At 41.1% G+C, this 14,083-nt stretch overlaps 1 protein-coding gene across 5 annotated transcripts in view; it reads left to right on the top strand.

Annotated features, from left to right (window-relative positions):
- The window catches only part of MTR (5-methyltetrahydrofolate-homocysteine methyltransferase), a 106,366-nt gene that overhangs the window by 65,404 nt on the left and 26,879 nt on the right, over window positions 1–14,083 (top strand). For all 5 annotated transcript variants that reach the window (XR_010412420.1, XM_064594591.1, XM_045877771.3 and 2 more), the window contains 3 exons: window positions 485–585; window positions 6,848–6,915; window positions 7,498–7,618. Coding sequence is in view for 4 of the 5 variants with exons in the window: in XM_064594591.1 (XP_064450661.1) it covers window positions 485–585; window positions 6,848–6,915; window positions 7,498–7,618 (290 nt within the window). In the remaining variant the exon portion in view is untranslated. The remainder of the gene's footprint in view (window positions 1–484; window positions 586–6,847; window positions 6,916–7,497; window positions 7,619–14,083) is intronic.

Genomic DNA, 14,083 nt, shown 5'->3' with positions numbered 1-14,083 from the left:
GGGTGCCCACAGTGCATAGCACGATGGTATTAAAGAAACAAAATATAATGAAATGCCCCTGCAGTGGGCTGTTGAGATGGTGATTCGGGTTCCGATGGGCCGTATGCACTCTCCAGCTTCTCCCTCTGGTCCCTCCTCCTCCCTTACTGCTCACAATAAATATTCATCAGACAGCATTTTTGGAGTTAAGGATATGTTCTTCAGCTATGGGACTGTTTTGTAGTTGCCCTTAACCTGTTCTTTGAGGTGATGGAACCCCTGGTTGAAGCTTCTTGGGCTGACCAACGAGGCAGGCCTCCTTCAGACAGCTCGGGCTTACAGCTTTCTACTGGCAGAGCACGTGATGTGGGTTCTAGGTCTGCTTTTGAGGTTGCCTTGGTTTTGTGAAAGTGCTTTCTGTGGCAACACCTGTCTGGCTCTAGGGAATTAGGTGATCTGCTCTAAGTGAGCACAGCAATGCTCAGCTGCATGGCTTACTCCCCAGGATCCTTACCAGGGCACCATTGTGTTGGCTACCGTGAAGGGCGACGTGCACGACATAGGCAAGAACATAGTTGGCGTGGTCCTTGGCTGCAATAATTTCAGGTAAGTTAAGACTCACCTCTTTCAACCCCTTTCTTATTTAAAAATAAAAGCGTTAACAGGATGATTCTTTATTGGTCAGGAGGAGGAGGGTATGGCCATGGATATTGTAGATGATTTTTCATTTCTGTTTCCTGACTCTGTTTTGTACATTCTCTACATTGAATACACCTTTTCAAATGAAGTAAGTTAGTAATTAATCTGTGATCTGTGTGGTAAGGACAAAAAGAACAGTAAAAGCTATTCCAGCAGGGTCAGAACAACCAAGAGGCTTCTTGAGAATTGACCTTGGGCCTAGGCTCTAATAACTAGGACACTGGGCTCCTGCCCATAGCCAGTGGCATGGGGCATATTCTGTTTTTCTTCTCAATAAATTGCCATGTTTTAGAACTGAGATCTTATAAGACTTTGGCTAAATGGGGTGTTGTAAGAAGGCTTTGACTGTACAATTCTCTCTTTCCCCTGCTTAGAACAGGACCATGCATCCCTCTTGGAAACAATGAAGCTAGATTTTGAAATGTTGTATAGAAGTAAAATCTCTGGCTGACATATCTCATTAGAGTGAATATTCAGCCCTCAGTTATTTCCATGTGAGAGCTGATGACCGTAAGTGTACATTTTGCCCAGATTTGAACATATTCTTTATGATCAGAAGCCTAATATAACTAATGCCTTCTCTGGTCCATGTCCAACCACCAGTCCCTTTGAGTCATGGACTTCTTTCCAATGTGCTGTTTTCTCTGTGAAGTAGGGAGCCCCTCACAGGTGTCTCCTGCTGTCCCGTGACAATTCCCCGTTGATCCCCTCCCTCTCTCATCTTGGTTAACCATCTCTGCCTTCCAGGCAATTCAGTGCAACCAGGAAGCACTCAGGGAGGCTCCAGATGGAGGAGCCGCGTCAGGATGGCACCTTTCTGCCTCTGTCTTCACTGGTGTTTCTGTTTGCTGCCTACTCACTGTCAGAACACTTAGCACTTCCTTCTTGTCCTTGGAAATGAATATTGTTCTTGGGATGCATTCATTATTTTTTAAATGATAAATATATTGGAGATACCTCGGAGGTGGTTGTAATGAGATTTCCCCAGTAGAATAAGTATTTGGATAAGGTGTTTGCTTCCTGAAATCTATAAGACATCTCTGCTCTTGTCTCACCTTTTCAAGTCCCATGTTGTTGGCTTCTGTTGGCATTCATTGTAATTAGTTAAAATTGAATTCAGCTCGTAAATGTTTATAGATCATCTCCTATACACCACACATTGTACTAGTGACACCAGAAATGGTTTAGTTGGCGTTTCTCAAGAATTCAAGGAATTTATTGTTTACTAAATAGCCGGGTTACATAGTCAACCGTGATCATGGAACAGAAACTGTTGAAAAAAGCAGTTTGTAGGTAAACTTCCTAAAGCAATTCTTGAGATATAATTGTCAAGTGTTTATAATTTTTTATTTTGAAAAATGGATAAGTAGCCAAGAGAGTCGCACTAGGAATGTTTTTTCCTCCAGTAGAGACATTGTAAGAGGCCAGGGAGAACTGTGGCATTTCTCCAGGGTGCTCCTAGTGTGGAATGTCAGCATTTGTGAAAGCCTGCTTATTAAACCCAAAGCTTTCCTCCAGCACATCTAGTCCTTTGTCTTGTGCATTGAAAGTCTGCTTATCTTTGCTCATAAGTCTAACTGGAGAAATATCTCCTCCAGTGAAACTGTAATTATTCCTTTTATAAAAATATAAGTGAATGTGCAAACATTTTCTATCCCGTCAGACACCCTTTTGGGTCTTGTGTCTCTTAACACGTGGCCACCTGGTCAGTTTAATTTTATGGCGTCAGCTAGTAGACAAGTGCCCCGAAAATCTACCTTATGTAGTTAAACATGTACTTTTGCTGAGCATCAGGTTTCTAGGCTAGATTTGGGGTGAACCACCCAGCTAGTGAGTAAGTCTAACAAACCATCTGGTACCAAATCCTAATACAACTTTCTAGTTCCTGGCTGTTTGTCATTGATGCAGAAAATCTAATAAAAGGGAAAGAACTTCCTTCTTTGTGAAGGAAAAGGAAGTAAAGGGGACTAAAGACGATAGTCCTGTCTAGACAGAGAACATTTTTATGGGGATGACGCATTAGATTCTATGTTATAATAGAATGTATAAATTTGCGAATTTGAATAGACCTCAGGGATGTATCCACTGAGAGTCTACTAATACCTAACATTAGTTTACCACTTCACAAATTAGTGCTTTCATAGCACTGATTTTTTTCTGTCTCCTTTTCCTGATGTTTTACTTTTCCTTTCTTTTCTTTCATCCTTCCTTTCTTTTTATGGTTTTAATCCTGCTCTGCCTGCTTCAATTACTGTCTTTCTCACTTTCTCACAAGGAAACTGAGGCTTCGAGAGGTTAAGCAGTTTCTTCATGGTCACACAGCCAGCAAGAGGCAGGCCATATGCCCAGGGCTTCTGGTTCCAAAAGTCAGGACCCTGTGCTCTGTCAGTTTATCTTCCAGTATTGATTCTAGTTATAAAGTTAAGCAACTTTAACTGTACTGTTTAATGTTGATATTCTAGTTAAATTCCTCTTATGTAATTTGATTTTTGATCAGATAGTACATGAAAATGGATTTTAGATACACTCCTTACTAATTATTACATAGAAAATGTGGATTTTTCCCACTTAACAGGTAATGCACACTGTTTAATTATGTAAGAAAAAGCAGGATATGTCAAAAGAAAATTTAAAATTAGATATCCTGTATCTAGTACTTTAAAAATATGGATCTGGAGAAATGTAATAACAGAGGCCTGTTTATATTTTAACCAGTGCTTGCTAATCTACCTGTGGAGTATAAGTAAAAATTAAGCAGCAAAGAGTTATGAATGAACAGAATAATGGTAGAGTGTTCAACTATACTAAGTCAAGGGCACACTAATCCACCCTGTCCTGACCACACATGCTCACTTGATGATTATTCATAGACTTTCAACCTGATGTGTGTATATGAGTATGTGTGTGTATGGGTGTGTGTGTTACATGGTAAGTTTTTGTAAGTTTAAGGTGTACAGCGTACTGATTTGATACAGTTCCATATTGCAATATGATTACCACCGTAGTGTTAGCTAACACCACCATCCCTTCGCATAATTATCATTTCTTTTTTGTGGTGAGAACATTTTCTCCACGCCTTGGCCAACACTTGTTACCACTTGTCTTTTTGAAAACAGCCATTTTAACAGGTTTGAGGTGATATCTCATTATGGGTTTGATTGGCATTTCCCTGATGCTTAGTGATGCTGAGCATCTTCTCATATACATATTGGTCTTTTATAGGTCTTCTTTGGAAAAATAGCTATTCAGTTTGTCTGCCCAACTTATTATATTTGAAAGGGAGACTTTCCAGAATTTATTTTTTTTTAAAGGAGAAATTGAAACAGACTCTTAGCTCCGCTTAACCTCAGATTGGAAACGGGCCACGGGGACTGCAAAGTAGTAGGATACTGCCATCTGGTGGTAGCACCTGTGAATTGCAAGATCAGAAAGGAAATTCTGTCTTTGTTCAGTTCACTTCTGGAGACTGCAGCAGATAGGAGGCACCCTGAATGAATGCAGATGCATGGCTCTGAGTTTCCTTTTTAATTCTTCCAGAGAGTACAAGGGACTTTATCTATTACAGTACTTTTTAAATTGTATGTATTCTTAGGTAGTATTGGATGCCTTTGCTAAAGCAGCGAGTGCAGCTTACATTTTTTTCTGAATTAGAAGCCCAAATTATTGCTTGCGTTTACAGCTGTTATAAGCACTTTAGAAAGATGATTTTAAAATCACCATTTTCCCATAACGTTAATTTTTTTTTTTTAAGATTTTATTCATTTATTTGACAGAGAGATACACAGCAAGAGAGGGAACACAAACAGGGGGATTGGGAGAGGGAGAAGCAGGCCTCCCGCTGAGCAGGGAGCCTGATGCGGGGCTCAATCCCAGGACCCTGGAATCATGACCCGAGCCGAAGGCAGACGCTTAACGACTGAGCCACCCAGGCGCCCCCATAACATTAATTTTTATTTTTAATCTCTCACGTGGCATAATACAAGACTGTGTATAAGAAGAGGCCTGTGGACATGGGGCATAGAGCTGCAGGTGGAGAAGGGAAACCAAGGGAAAACATGGGAGAATGGAGAATGGAGGTGTGGGGGAAACAGGACATGGCGGTGAAGATGAGGACAACGGCAAGGGGGCGGTGGGAAGTAGGGCGGGAGCTGCGGAAGGCAGGGCTGGGTTTGTAACCCACCCCTCCCCTCCAGGCTTCAGGTCCTTCCTTCAGCTGAAGTTCCCAGGGCTACCTGGTTCCTCATTCTGGACCTTTAGTGCTCGTCTCTTCCTGGCCTGCCCTCTTTTTTCCTTCATCTAGCTGATACCTACTTTTTCTTTGAAAATTCAGCTGAGGTATTGCCCTCCTGGGATGCTTCAAGTTCCATTTGGATAACTAAAGAAATGTCAAATTTAGGGGGTGCCTGGGTGGCTCAGTCGACTGGGTGTCCAACTCTTGACTTCGGCTCAAGTCATAGTCTCAGGGTCATGAGATTGAGCCCCACATTGGCTCTGCACTGGGCGGGGAGCCTGCTTAAAATTCTCTCCCTCTGCCACCCCCCCATCCTTAATTGCTCTCTCTCTTAAAAAAGGAAGAAAGAAATCTCAAACTTAGTATTTTGAAAATTGAACTAGTTGTGGCCCTTAAGATGCCCCCTCCTCCCCCCTGACCTCTCTGCCTCCAATTTCCTCTCCCCCATTCTGTTCAGTCACAAGGTCTCCTTACTGTCCTCAAACCAAGCAAGCATGCAAAGAAGTTCCTGAAAGACACATTGCTTAAAACAAGAAAAAGACACGAGAGCAAGTTGATTCTTACTATCATACTGGCGATTTTTAGTTGAATTTTAAAAATACATATACAATGTTGAATACAGTCAGCTTTGAAATGTATGCCTTTTTGTCTTGATTTAAAGACAATTTACTAATTAATTGAATTTAAATTTAAAAAATAAAGGCAATATACTATTTTGCTTAGTTTTATATGCAACAGTCTATATTTAGTTATAGTTTAGCAAAAAATCCAATTACCAGACTTCTCAATATGCTAAAAAAAAAAAAAAAAAGGTGGTGTCCTCTGACTCTTGTTATACCCTGTGGCACCACAGCATTAAAATCTGCAGCATTTCCTCTACCAGGTTAGTGCTAACACCCTGAGTATAGTTATTATTGATTTGAAATTGTCTTGGTTTTTTACTGAGGAGTCTGTATGTGCTAGTTTATTTTTTAAAAAAATTTTAAGTGATATGGGAGCAAGCTGAAAAGTCAGTATAACACGTATATAGCAAGAAGCAAACTCCTTCCTGCCCGGCATCCACTGTTACCAGATGATACTGTGTCAAGTAGTAGTTCGTAGCATTGATTTTTTTTTTTTTATCTAAAATTATTTTGCGCCTGGGTGACTCAGTTGTTAAGCGTCTGCCTTCGGCTCAGGTCATGATCTCAGGGTCCTGGGATCGAGCCCCGCATCGGGCTCCCTGCTCCGCGGGAAGCCTGCTTCTCCCTCTCCCACTCCCCCTGCTTGTGTTCCTGCTCTCGCTGTCTCTCTCTCTCTCTGTCAAATAAATTAAATCTTTAAAAAAGAAAAAAAAATATTTTGCCTATTTTAATGACATTGTAAAAGAAGTGAAAGTGCATGCTGTGAAATGCATACTCATGATAAACTTAAATTGTAAAAATGACTGATGGTGGGTCCTTTCTCCATCTTGACAACGGGGGGAATGGGAAATTGTTACTGAATGATCCAAGTTTATATTTGGGATGATGACAGGGCATTGAAAATAGTGGTGATGGTTGCACAACATCAGGACTGACTGAAATTTGTGCCTCTGGGTAAACTTATTGGGTAACAGGGCAAACGATATTTTACATATTTTACCAGAGCTTAAAAAAAATAATAATGCCACATGACAAAAATGATTGAATCGTATTTTTGGAATGGGTGAATTTTATGCTGTGTGAATTCTGTATCAATAAAGCTGCTTTAAAAATCTTAGCATAGCACCTGGCATATGTGCTAAGTACTTCATAAGTGGTCATTGTAGTTGTGATGATTGTCGGTGATTAGTGAGCATGTCCCTGTGACTCCAGTTGACATTAGAGGAGTGTTTGGTGGCTGAGTAAAAATGTTCATCTCGGCTTTGTCTCTGATGGGTTCTCATTAATTTTCTCACATCTCCTTTCTGTCCGCCAGAGTTATTGATTTAGGAGTCATGACTCCCTGTGACAAGATCCTGAAAGCTGCTCTTGACCATAAAGCAGGTACGGTTCACCTGTGCTTCTGGGCTTTCCACTGGATGTCCTCACCAGCAGGGTGTGTCTGTCGGTAACCGGTGACGCCCCAGCCCGCGTGGGACCAGTGGCACACTCAGGCAATTAGGGGCCAGTTCATGCGTGGGGGGCTTTCACTGTCGTTTATAGTGGGGTTTGGATTGGTGAATAGGGACCGGTGAAACTCCTCCCAGCTGGGAAGATGGGGAATGGGAACAGGATTATTATAGGGTCGTATCAGATTTTTCTCTGTGTATCATCGTTTTTATGTTTCTTGAGACACTGTGACACATTTAAGTCTGGGAAATCCTAAACAGTGTATTTTATTTGCATGGCTTCCCCAAACTGTGGCAAGCACATTATTGCAACTTGAAGCTACAAATCATATTTACTACCAAAAGTGAACAAATAAATTGAAACTCCCCAGAAAAGATGTCTTAGAATTAGAAGTTGGGAATTCATTTAAGGTCTTCTGGTCTTTATTACAAAGGTTTTAAAATGAGTCTTGCATACTTTTCTGTGTTTTCTCTCATCCTCCTCCTCACTGTCCTTTTTTCCTTTCTGAAATAATAGATATAATTGGCCTATCAGGACTCATCACTCCTTCCCTGGATGAAATGATTTTTGTTGCCAAAGAAATGGAGAGATTGGCTATAAAGATTCCACTGTTGATTGGAGGAGCAACCACATCCAGGTAAGTCATGCTAATGAACTTTTTGCTTTCCTTTAAATTCATCTAAATGCCAGTGTTTAAAAACAGTGATAAAACCTGTGGGGTTTTGGGGAGGGGGGTTTGTTTGTTGGTTTGGTTTTTTATGCTTAGTGCGTTGGCTCCTGTATAAGCCCATGAGCCTTCAGCCTTCCCTTGGACAAGAGCCAGCGTGCTTTTGGAGCATGGTCTAGGAAACTCCTTTGTGATCTCCCCACCCTTTGCCTTTTTTTGGATTCCTTTGGCTTGTCATTGTCTTTTCCTTAATCCCCTCACCTCCCATTCAGTTCCTGAGATTTCTGATAAACACTCCTCTTGAAATCAAACCAAGTGGAGAAAGGTGTATCTTTTGGCACAAAGACGTTGCTTTAACTTTAGCCCATTCTCTGTCTGGAAGCAGGTGTCTGATTGAGTAATTACAGGTTCCCTTGAAGAAACTCCAGTTTTGGGGGGGTGGAGCAAGATGGCAGAGGAGTAGGAGACCTGGATTTCATCTCCTCTCAGGAATTCAGCTGGATAGGGATCAAACCATTCTGAACACCTACAAACCCAACAGGAGATCAAAGAAAAGAAGAGCAACAACTTTCTGAACAGAAAAGCGACCACTTTCTGGAAGGTAGGACGTGCGGAGAAGTGAATCCGAGGCGATATTCGGGAGGATAGACGGCGGGGGAGGGGCCTCCGTCCGCCGCTTCTGGCAAGTGGTAGAACCACGGAGCACAGAATCGGAACTTTTAAAAGTCTGCTCTGCTGAGGGACGTCACTCTGGTGGCTAAGCGGGGGGTGGAACCCTCCGGGACAGTGTGGTCTCAGGACCCTTGGGGTCACAGAAAGACCGGGGGTGCCTGAGTGTGGCCGAGCTCCCAGGAAATAGAGCAGGGAAGCCGGCTGCAGAGGCGGAGCCCAGGCGCGGGCTCTCAGCTCGGGGTGGCCATAAACCCTGATCCGCGGCCCAGTCGGGCCCCTGCTCCTCCAGCAGGGACCCAACAAGCGGCAGATCTGGGGAGACTCCCCTTCCTTCCCTGGAGGAGCCGCGCGGGAGCGCACCGCAGGGATCTGCTGGGTTTGGAGACTCCACCCGGGGTCGGGTGCCAGAGAGAGAAACGCGGTCACAGGCCGGGCGAGCACGGAGTGCGGCCGGAGAGCGGGGACACGGGAGTGACTGACGGCTTTTCTCTGGGGCTCACTGAGGAGCGGGGCCCCGAGTTCTCGGCTCCTCCGGGCGGAGATTGGGAGGCCGCCATCTTCACTCTCCGCCTCCAAAGCTGTACGGAAAGCTCGCAGGGAACAAAAGCCCCGGAGAGCAAACCGGAGCAGATGACTTAGCCGGGAGGGGCCAAGGGCGGGGCAATACCGCCTCCGGCAAAGGCATTTGGAAACCACGGCAACAGGCCCCTCCCCAGAAGGTCAGCGAGAACAGCCAGCCAAGCCCAAGTTTACCGATCAATGAGAACGGCAGAACTCCAGCGCTAAGGGACTACTGCACATAGAATTCACGGCTTTTTTACCATGATTCTTTAGTCTTTTAAAGTTAATTTTTTTTTAACTGTCTTTTTGTCTTTTTATTTCTTTTTGAATTTTTCTTTTTCCCTTTTTCAACCAACATCTTATCAATCCCTTTTTAAAAAAAAAATTTTTTTTATTTTTCATTTTTAGAGTCATATTCTATCCTTTCATAGTAGTTACCCCTATTTTTGGCATATATATATAAGTTGTTCTCTCTTTAAAATTTTGAGATAGTTTCTTCTAACAGATTAAAATATACCCTAAATCTCTAGTATATGGTGTTTTCTATTCCCCTGCCTGATCACATCCTCTCCCTTTTTTTTTTCTTTTTCTTTTTTTTTTAAATCCTCTTCTTTCTTTTTTCAAACAACTTCTTATCAATTCCTTTTATAAAATTTTTTATAATTTCCATTTTTACAGTCATTTTCCATCCCTTCATCATATCAACCCTTATTTTTGTACATATATAAGTTTTTCTTTCTTTAAAATTTTGGGAGACACTTTCTTCTAAAAGACCAAAATACACCCCAAATCTAGTGTGTGGCACTGATCTATATACCATATAGATCATATTTGATCACATTCTGGTTTTTCTTTTGTTGTTGTTGTTTTGTTTTGTTTGTTTTTGTTTTTATCTTTATCTTTTTCTTTTTTTTTTTTCTTTTTCTTTTTTCTCTCTTTCCCCTTCTTATCCCACTGCTTCAGGTCTTTTCTGATTTGTTTAGAGTATATTTTCTGGGGACGTGGTTACTCTGCTAGCATTTTGTTCTCTCATTAATCTATTCTCCTCTGCACAAGATGACAAGACGGAAAAAATCACCTCAACAAAAAGAACAAGAGGTAGTACCGACTGCCAGGGACCTACTGAATACGGACATTAGTACGATGTCAGATCTAGAGTTCAGAATCATCACTTTAAAGATACTAGCTGGGCTTGAAAAAAATATGGAAGTTATTAGAGAAACTCTTTCTGGAGAAGTAAAAGAGCTAAAATCCAACCAAGTAGAAATCAAAAAGGCTATTAATGAGGTGCAATCAAAAATGGGGGCGCTAACTGCTAGAATAAATGAGGCAGAAGAGAGAATCAGTCATATAGAAGATGAAATGATGGAAAATAAAGAAGCTGAGAAAAAGAGAGATAAACAACTACTGGATCATGAGGGCAGAATTCGAGAGATAAGCGATACCATAAGACGAAACAACATTAGAATAATTGGGATCCCAGAAGAAGAAGAAAGAGAGAGAGGGCCAGAAGGTATAATGGAGCAAATTATAGCAGAGAACTTCCCTAATTTGGGGAAAGAAACAGGCATGAAAATCCAGGAAGCACAGAGAACCCCTCTCAAAATCAATAAAAACAGGTCAACACCCCGACATCTAATAGTAAAACTTACGAGTCTCAGAGACAAAGAGAAAATCCTGAAAGCAGCTCGGGAGAAGAGATATGTAACCTACAATGGTAGAAACATTAGATTGGCAACAGACCTATCCACAGAGACCTGGCAGGCCAGAAAGGACTGGCAGGATATATTCAGAGCACTTAATGAGAAAAATATGCAGCCAAGAATACTCTATCCAGCTAGGCTGTCATTGAAAATTGAAGGAGAGATAAAAAGCTTCCAGGACAAACAAAAACTAAAGGAATTTGCAAACACAAAACCAGCCCTACAGGAAATCTTGAAAGGGGTCCTCTAAGCAAAGAGAGACCCTAAAAGCAACATAGACCAGAAAGGAACACAGACAATATACAGTAACAGTCACCTTACAGGCAATACAATGGCACTAAATTCCTATCTTTCAATAGTTACCTTGAATGTAAATGGGCTAAATGCCCCAATCAAAAGACACAGGCTAACAGACTGGATTAAAAAACAAGATCCATCGATATGCTGTCTGCAAGAGACTCATTTTAGACCCAAAGACACCCCCAGGTTGAAAGTGAGGGGGTGGAAAACCATTTACCATGCTAATGGACACCAAAAGAAAGCTGGGGTGGCAATCCTTATATCAGACAAATTAGATTTTAAGCCAAAGACTGTAATAAGAGATGAGGAAGGACACTATATCATACTTAAAGGATCTATCCAACAAGAAGATCTAACAATTGTAAATATCTATGCCCCTAACATGGGAGCAGCCAATTATATAAGGCAATTAATAACAAAAGCAAAGAAACACATTGACAACAATACAATAATAGTGGGGGACTTTAACATCCCCCTCACTGAAATGGACAGATCGTCTAAGCAAAAGATCAACAAGGAAATAAAGACTTTAAATGACACACTGGACCAAATGGACTTCACAGACATATTCAGAACATTCCACCCCAAAGCAACGGAATACACATTCTTCTCTAGTGCCCATGGAACATTCTCCAGAATAGATCACATCCTAGGTCATAAATCAGGTCTCAACCGGTACCAAAAGATTGGGATCATTCCCTGCCTATTTTCAGACCACAATGCTTTGAAACTAGAACTCAATCACAAGAGGAAAGTCGGAAAGAACTCAAATACATGGAGGCTAAAGAGCATCCTACTGAAGAATGAATGGGTCAACCAGGAAATTAAAGAAGAATTAAAAAAATACATGGAAACCAATGAAAATGAAAACACAACTGTTCAAAATCTTTGGGATGCAGCAAAGGCAGTCCTAAGAGGAAAGTATATAGCAATACAAGCCTTTCTCAAGAAACAAGAAAGGTCTCAAGTACACAACCTAACCCTACACCTAAAGGAGTTGGAGAAAGAACAGCAAGTAAAGCCTAAACCCAGCAGGAGAAGAGAAATCATAAAGATCAGAGCAGAAATCAATGAAATAGAAACTAAAAGAACAGTAGAACAGATCAACGAAACTAGGAGCTGGTTCTTTGAAAGAATTAACAAGATTGATAAACCCCTGGCCAGACTTATCAAAAAGAGAAGAGAAATGACCCAAATCAACAAAATCATGAATGAAAGAGGAGAGATCACAACCAACACCAAAGAAATACAAACAATTATAAGAACATATTATGAGCAACTCTATGCCAGCAAATTAGATAACCTGGAAGAGATGGATGCATTCCTAGAGATGTATCAACTACCAAAACTGAACCAGGATGAAATAGAAAACCTGAACAGACCTATAACCACTAAGGAAATTGAAGCAGTCATCAAAAATCTCCCAAAAAACAAAAGCCCAGGGCCAGATGGCTTCCCAGGAGAATTCTACCAAACATTTCAAGAAGAATTAATACCTATTCTTCTGAAACTGTTCCAAAAAATAGAAACGGAAGGAAAACTTCCAAACTCATTTTATGAGGCCAGCATTACCTTGATCCCAAAACCAGACAAAGACCCCATCAAAAAGGAGAATTACAGACCAATATCCTTGATGAACATGGATGAAAAATTCTCACCAAAATCCTAGCCAATAGGATCCAACAGTACATTAAAAGGATTATTCACCCTGACCAAGTGGGATTTATCCCTGGGCTACAAGGTTGGTTCAACATCCGCAAATCAATCAATGTGATACAGTACATTAACAAAAGAAAGAACAAGAATCATATGATCCTCTCAATAGATGCAGAAAAAGCTTTTGACAAAGTACAGCATCCTTTCTTGATCAAAACTCTTCAGAGCATAGGGATAGAGGGTACATACCTCAATATCATAAAAGCCATCTATGAAAAACCTACAGCAAATATTATTCTCAATGGGGAAAAACTGAGAGCTTTCCCCCTAAGGTCAGGAACGCGGCAGGGATGTCCACTATCACCACTGCTATTCAACATAGTATTGGAAGTCCTAGCCACAGCAATCAGACAACAAAAAGAAATCAAAGGCATCCAAATTGGCAAAGAAGAAGTCAAACTCTCACTCTTTGCAGATGATATGATACTTTATGTGGAAAACCCAAAAGACTCCACCCCAAAACTGCTAGAACTCATACAGGAATTCAGTAAAGTGGCAGGATATAAAATCAATGCACAGAAGTCAGTGGCATTCCTATACACCAACAACAAGACAGAAGAAAGAGAAATTAAGGAGTCGATCCCATTTACAATTGCACCCAAAACCATAAGATACCTAGGAATAAATCTAACCAAAGAGACAAAGGATCTGTACTCAGAAAACTATAAAATACTCATGAAAGAAATTGAGGAAGACACAAAGAAATGGAAAAACGTTCCATGCTCATGGATTGGAAGAACAAATATTGTGAAGATGTCAATGCTACCTAGAGCAATCTACATATTCAATGCAATCCCCATCAAAATACCATCCACTTTTTTCAAAGAAATGGAACAAATCATCTTAAAATTTGTATGGAACCAGAAAAGACCCTGCATAGCCAGAGGAATATTGAAAAAGAAAAGCAAAGCCGGTGGCATCACAATTCCGGACTTCAAGCTCTATTACAAAGCTGTTATCATTAAGACAGCATGGTACTGGCACAAAAATAGACACATAGATCAATGGAACAGAATAGAGAGCCCAGAAATGGACCCTCAACTCTATGGTCAACTCATCTTCGACAAAGCAGGAAAGAATGTCCAATGGAACAAAGACAGTCTCTTCAACAAATGGTGTTGGGAAAATTGGATAGCCACATGCAGAAGAATGAAACTGGACCATTTCCTTACACCACACACAAAAATAGACTCCAAATGGTTGAAAGACCTCAATGTGAGACGGGAGTCCATCAAAATCCTAAAGGAGAACACAGGCAGCAACCTCTTTGACCTCAGCCGAAGCAAGTTCTTCCTAGAAACATCGCCAAAGGCAAGGGAAGCAAGGGCAAAAATGAACTATTGGGACTTCATCAAGATAAAAAGCTTTTGCAAAGCAAAGGAAACAGTTAACAAAACCAAAAGACAACCGACAGAATGGGAGAAGATATTTGCAAATGACATATCAGATAAAGGGCTAGTATCCAAAATCTATAAAGAACTCA

The sequence above is a fragment of the Mirounga angustirostris genome, unplaced genomic scaffold (genome assembly GCF_029215605.1).
Source record: "Mirounga angustirostris isolate CCGP_5_RB_7025 unplaced genomic scaffold, mMirAng1.0.hap1 SCAF_6, whole genome shotgun sequence".
Classification (NCBI taxonomy): domain Eukaryota; kingdom Metazoa; phylum Chordata; class Mammalia; order Carnivora; family Phocidae; genus Mirounga; species Mirounga angustirostris.
The sequence above is the reverse complement of the archived record's forward strand: the minus strand, read 5'-3'. Positions and strand labels throughout refer to the sequence as shown.